General features: G+C 35.0%; 1 protein-coding gene across 1 annotated transcript in view; it reads left to right on the top strand.

The window, feature by feature from the left end:
- MTR (5-methyltetrahydrofolate-homocysteine methyltransferase) overlaps positions 1 to 6,000 on the top strand; it is a 251,989-nt gene that overhangs the window by 117,210 nt on the left and 128,779 nt on the right. Inside the window, exons 11-12 of the mRNA XM_007956235.1 lie at positions 1,831 to 1,910; positions 4,806 to 4,918. Of these exons, the coding sequence (XP_007954426.1) occupies positions 1,831 to 1,910; positions 4,806 to 4,918 (193 nt within the window). The remainder of the gene's footprint in view (positions 1 to 1,830; positions 1,911 to 4,805; positions 4,919 to 6,000) is intronic.

The raw sequence follows: 6,000 nt of genomic DNA, 5'->3' as shown, positions 1-6,000 counted from the left end.
CTGGGTTTTAAACACCAGAGGCTCAGCCTCAAAACTCACGTCTACGTGTCACCACAGTAGGACAAACCGACAGACAAGTTTGTCTTGCTGTTGGAGACCTCTCGTATCACCCCAGCTGGTTCCCTGTGGCTGACTGTTCCTCTGTCTGGCTTCCTGGCTTTTAATCCCCTTTCTCCTGCTCTTCTGGCCTGCTGCTTTGGCCGTCCCTGAGTTGTCTCTCCTTACCTGTATCCCTGGACCTGGTACATAGTTAAAAATTAATAAATGTGTATGAGTGTTTGAAGGAAGCATGAAATATAAGAACTTAATTTAAGTATGTGTTTAATTACTTTTGACTTTTTGTCTTACAGGAGGATTGGAATTCAGTGGAACAGATCATATTTTAGTAGTAGTGTGATTTTTTTCGCTATAGTGACTGATGGTCATTTTGATATAGTCACATCACTATTCTATATTCATTCATATAAAAATCACAATATTGAATCACCTAGTATTTTACTGCTTTTAACTTCTGTGATAGACTCTTAATAAGTAATATAGTTTTTAAATCTTTTAAATAATATTTGAAAGCTGTTACTTGTTGAATATGGTTTATCTTTGGTTCACAGGTGATCTCTCTTCGTTCTTTTATTTTGTTATTTTTTAAAAGAGGAATTGTGGGCAATGAATTTGCTCTGTAACTTTCACCCAAATCACAATTAAAAAAAAAAAAGTCTGTCTATACATTTTATATGTGTGTGTATGTGTATGTATATGTGTATGTTGTTGTTGTTGTTATGTGCCGTTGAGTCAGACCCAACTCATAGCGTCCCCTCCTTGGGTTTCTGAGGCGGTAACACTACAGAAGTAGGATTGTCCAACCTTCCTTCTGAGGAGTGGCTGGTGGGTTTGAACAGCCAGCCTTCTGGTTAGCAGTCAAGTGCCTTAGGCACTATGCTACCAGAGCTCCTGTATATGTGTATATTTATGTATATAATATGCATAGCTATATATGTAAACAAATGAATGTATAATATATATGTATTGTACACACACACACACATACACACACACTCTTTTAACTTGACATCCACCTACTAATTTAGGGGCAGTAGAGTGAGTATTTCTTACTGGTCCTGATAAATTCAGTAGAGTAGTGAAGATATTTCTGGGTGGTCAAAGACACAATTGATCAAAAGTGATAAAGTTAAGGAGCGTATGAATGATGAAAACAGAACCAACTTTTAGGAATAATTATTTTGACATTTTAGTGTTGAGTTCTATGTACCACTCTACTGTTCGTTGCTAGTTTTAGGAAAAACGGACCTACAGGACTTAATTCCCTCCACTACTAGTGGACCTTCTCTCCTGCTCATTCCCATCTCTATGCTGAAGCTGTTTTTTCCCCCTTAAACTACTGAATAAGAAACAAGTATATATTTCATGTGTGAATTTAAGAGAATAAAGGGCATCTTTGGGTTTGGAAAGGGGACAGGAATTTGCTATTTATGTTTGTGCAAACCATTGCATCACATGTCTCTTAATTTCACTTCTGAATGCAAAATCTAGTGCAGTTCACAGCAAACTGGGTAGATCTATCAAAGTTAAAGTGTGTTGATTACTTTTCTGCATTGCTGAGAAAACTAAAAGGTATAATTATTACTACAGCAGTAATAATTATCTGTATGGAACCAGTTATATAATTATGTGTAGAATTATGCTAAACAGGATTAAATTTCATAGATGGAAAGTAATGGAAATAATTTAATTAATTTAATAATTAATAGAAATAATTTAATAATTAATTTTCTTCTGTGTTAATGGTATATAGTGTTTTCTTTTTCAACTTAGGGAAATTGCTGAAGCTGTTAAAAATTGTAAACCTAGGATTCCACCTGCCACTGTTTTTGAAGGGTATATGTTATTGTCTGGTAAGTTATAAAGACATGGTTTTTATGATTTCAGAAACCATTTAAAGAATGTGTTTGGGATGTTTATTCTAAGTGTTAGTGATTTTGGGTCAAGCAGCTTGTTTATTTGGTCAAAAAAGAATACAGATTTTTTTCTTGTCATTTAATGAATTCTAATAAAGAATTGTTTTTTTCGGGGTGGAAGGGAAGTGAAAGTGTGCAGGAGATTTGGCCAGTGTGTACCCTTGTTGAGAAGTAGAACTTGTGTGGTCTTATTTCTGCTGTGTACAGTTTTAAAAACATTACCCACAGCCTTATAGTTTAAATGGTCCCAGATTACCGATTCAATGTTTTATAATGGCACCAGCTTCCTAGAGTATTTTGTTTGCTACCAAAATATTGTTGTGAATCTTACATGTGGCATGTGTCTAGGCTTTGACAGAGAATCTCAGTATTTATTGTTCGGTTTGATTCTTAACCTTATAAGCCTTATAGGGTGCCACACTTTTTCAGCCTGAGTTTTGATGCTCCAGTAAGGAACAATTATTAGTAGAGTAGTCCATCATACCAACTCTTAGAAAAATAACTTTAAATTTTATAATTTTGCTTCAGTACTTTAAGGAAATATTCTTAGATGGTATCTTTAAGCAAAAAAAAAAAAAAAAAAAGGTATAAACAAATTCATAGGGAACTTGCAAAGAACTTGGGGAGTTGTGTGTCCTAATAACTTAGAATTTATCATCTCTCTAAATTAAAATATTTTAGTGTCTTATGTTATCTTAAGAAAAGTGAGGTAAAATACAAGTGACAGCAAAAGTAGTATCTACTTTTCTTACTCAGAACATACTGTGTAGAATTATTCTCAGTGAATGAGTGTGAAGATGAGTTAGAAAATGTACTTCTTCAGGGAGGCTTTTGTTTTTCACACTTGAGAAGGCAGAGAATGAGATTAGGGGAAGTGGGATTTATGATTGATGATTATCTCTTAACCATAGGAAAAAGTGACCTTCATCAGAGAGAGGTGAGAGGTATGGCAGGAAAGTTTATTTTTTTTTCCTAAAGCTTAAAGCTATGCATTGACTAATGATTAGAATATTCCATCTTTGCCAAAACTGAAGCAAGTAGAGAACCATTTAGATGTGTGTGGTTTTTTTTTAGTATTTTAATGTAAGAATGAAAAAATGCTTTTTTTTTCATTTTGAATGTCATATTATTTCTACTTACTTTAAAAATTTTCAATCAGATTTTAAAAGAATGACAAATTGCAAACTTGAGAAATGTGGCTTTTATATCAAATACTTCACATTTAGAATAGATCAGTTGCATTTTATGTGCAATGCTTGTAGGAACATCACTTATGAACTCTTTCATGTTTAAATGTTGCCATCCTTGCCACCTTGTATATGAACCTCAGAGTCTGACTAAGGATAGGGATACCTTGACACTAGGTTTGGAAGAAGCCATGGAAGGTGATAGTCTTTTCAGTTCTTGAGCATACAGCCTGCAATTTTTATATATATTTTATGGGAAACCCATGAGAGCTAGAATTCAGTGGAACTGCTTTTTTTTTTTGAGTCTTGCAAGTTTTCCACCTTTGACAAAGGTGCTCATTTTAGTGGAAAATATTTGCGTTTTCCTTCTCTGACAGGTTTTTGTCTTACACACATTTTGGCTTTTGCAGGTTTTACTATGTAATACATATTTTTATTATTTTTCTCACTCATTTTGTTTCTTCCTCAACTGATGCTGTGGCAAAGAACTCAGAAGTGGTTTCATTTTTTAATAACAACAACCACTGTGATTGCTGGTGCTTATTTTGTACTTACCAACACTATCTAGTTTCATTTTTACAGTAACATTATGAGGTAGATACTTCCACTGTCTATTTTTCAAACCCAGAAAGGCTGAGGAAACTAGCTGTGCAGGAATTTGAAGTCACGATTGGCTATCTTCAAAGCCTAACTATAACCACTTAGCAAGACTGCCTCTCTTAATATTTTAAATTTAATGAGTAAAACAAAAACACGAGGGCCTTTTGTGTAGTGATACTTTACATTACATTGCCTTTTACCTGTGTGTAATGTGTCTACATCTGTTACCTGATATTTACCCCAACTTGGACTTAACATGGGAGATGTTAGTACCCTTGCCAAAAATGGAAACGAATGGAAAAATCCCAAGTGATTTGCCTGGAGACAGCTTACTAAAGGCAGAAATGCCACAGTACTACTGCCTGTCTCACAGGTCTCAGCATAGTTTCTTCCTCTTAATTCTATTCAGTCTTGCACATGTTTAGCTAGTATGGCTTCTTGCACTCTTGATCAAAGAGGTGGGGTAAAGCTCTAAGCACTTTTTGTAGGGTTATGAAAGCTTTTTTTTTTTTTAGTTTTAACTAATGTCTAAGAGAGAGATGGAATAATCCTGTTTTGATTCTAGATTTTTTTCATGGCTTTGCCCCAGATTCTGTTAAATAATTTAAAAAATAAAATCTGAAATACATCTTCTTTAGAGAGTCTATTTGTACATGTAACTGCAACAAATAGCTTCTTATGACCATTTGAATACCTTTAAGGGAGAAAGGAGGAGCTCTGGTAATGTAGTAGTTAAAGCATTTAGTTGGCGGTTTGAACCCACCATCCTCTTCATAGCAGAAAGATGTAGCCATCTGCTTCTGTAGATTTAGTCTCGGAAACCCTACTCTGTCCTGTAGGGCTAGTGTGAGTCGGAATCACCTTGATGGCAGTGGGTTTGTTTCTTTTTGGTTTTTAGGGGAAAAGGCAGTGGTCTTGGGTTTTACTGCCTAATCATATGGGCTGAGCACAGTAATTTCTTTCTCATGAAAATGTTTATTTTCTATCTATGTCATGTCATCCATATGCATTTTCAGAAATGTTTCAAAATGCTTCTCTTTTTAAGGTCTAGAGCCCTTCAGGATTGGACCATATACCAACTTTGTTAACATTGGAGAGCGCTGTAATGTTGCAGGATCAAGGAAGTTTGCTAAACTCATCATGGCAGGAAACTATGAAGTGAGAATCTTATTAAGACCCCTGAGGCGTTTGCCTTGGCTTTGGCTAGACAGCATGTAAATGAAATAGTGTTGCCTTTGATAGTGTGATTAGCAGAGCTGTTGAGAAGTGTGAGAAGAATGGTGACTTGAATTCACAGCAAGCTGGGCTGGTGGGAGGATGAGGCTTAGAAAAATCAAAGCTGTTACGCCAGTATTTCTCAAAAAGTACTTCTATAGGGTTTTCTTAGCTGTTATCTTTATAGGAGCAAATTGTTAGGTCTTTCTTCTGCAGAGCTGCTGTGTGGCTTCGAACTGCCAGCTTTTTGGTTAGCAGCTGAGAACCTGTTGCTCCACCAAGCCTCCTTCATAGTTGTAGAGCCTTCTTCAGTTTGCAGTGTTTTCACCTATTTATTTATTTATTTTTAAATAGTAATTCTGAACTTGTATATATTTAATGATATATTCCCAAAATACGTGAAGCAAAAATTAGCAGAATTCTTGAGAGGAAGTGGAGAAATACATACTCATAGTGGGAGACTTTAATACAGTATTCTCAATAACTGATAGGTCAAATGGATAAAAACTTGGTAGGAGAGTAGATGACTTTGACTATATAGTTAGCAAGCTTGATCTAATGGAAGAATGTAAATTTCTGCGTGCAACTGGCAGGAAATACACATTCTTCTCAAGTATACAATGGAAAGTTAGTAAAATTGACTACATACTAGACCACAAAGCAGTCTTCACAAGCTCAAATGAATCAATAACATACAGACAACATTTTAAATCATAAACCAATAATATTAGAAGAAACTTCAACTTTCCCTCCCCATTTAGAAACTAGAAAGCACATTTTAAAATAATTAATGACTTAGTTATAGTGAGAATAATCTGGTAAAACATGTAATAAACTACTACTACCACCGTGACATTTTCTTTCTTTTTTTTAAAATGCATTTTATTGAAAGATAATTTATGTACAGTGAAGTACATAAAACTAAAATGACATGGGTCATTTACTTTTTTATCCCCCCCCCAGTGTTCCCTTCCTGCCCCTCCCACACCTGGCAACCAACAAAGAAAGTTTCCCTCCATATATAA

Source organism: Orycteropus afer, unplaced genomic scaffold (genome assembly GCF_000298275.1).
Source record: "Orycteropus afer afer isolate SDZICR_OR568_19922 unplaced genomic scaffold, OryAfe1.0 scaffold00585, whole genome shotgun sequence".
NCBI classification, from domain to species: Eukaryota; Metazoa; Chordata; class Mammalia; order Tubulidentata; family Orycteropodidae; genus Orycteropus; species Orycteropus afer.
This window is presented reverse-complemented; position numbering and strand designations above follow the sequence as displayed.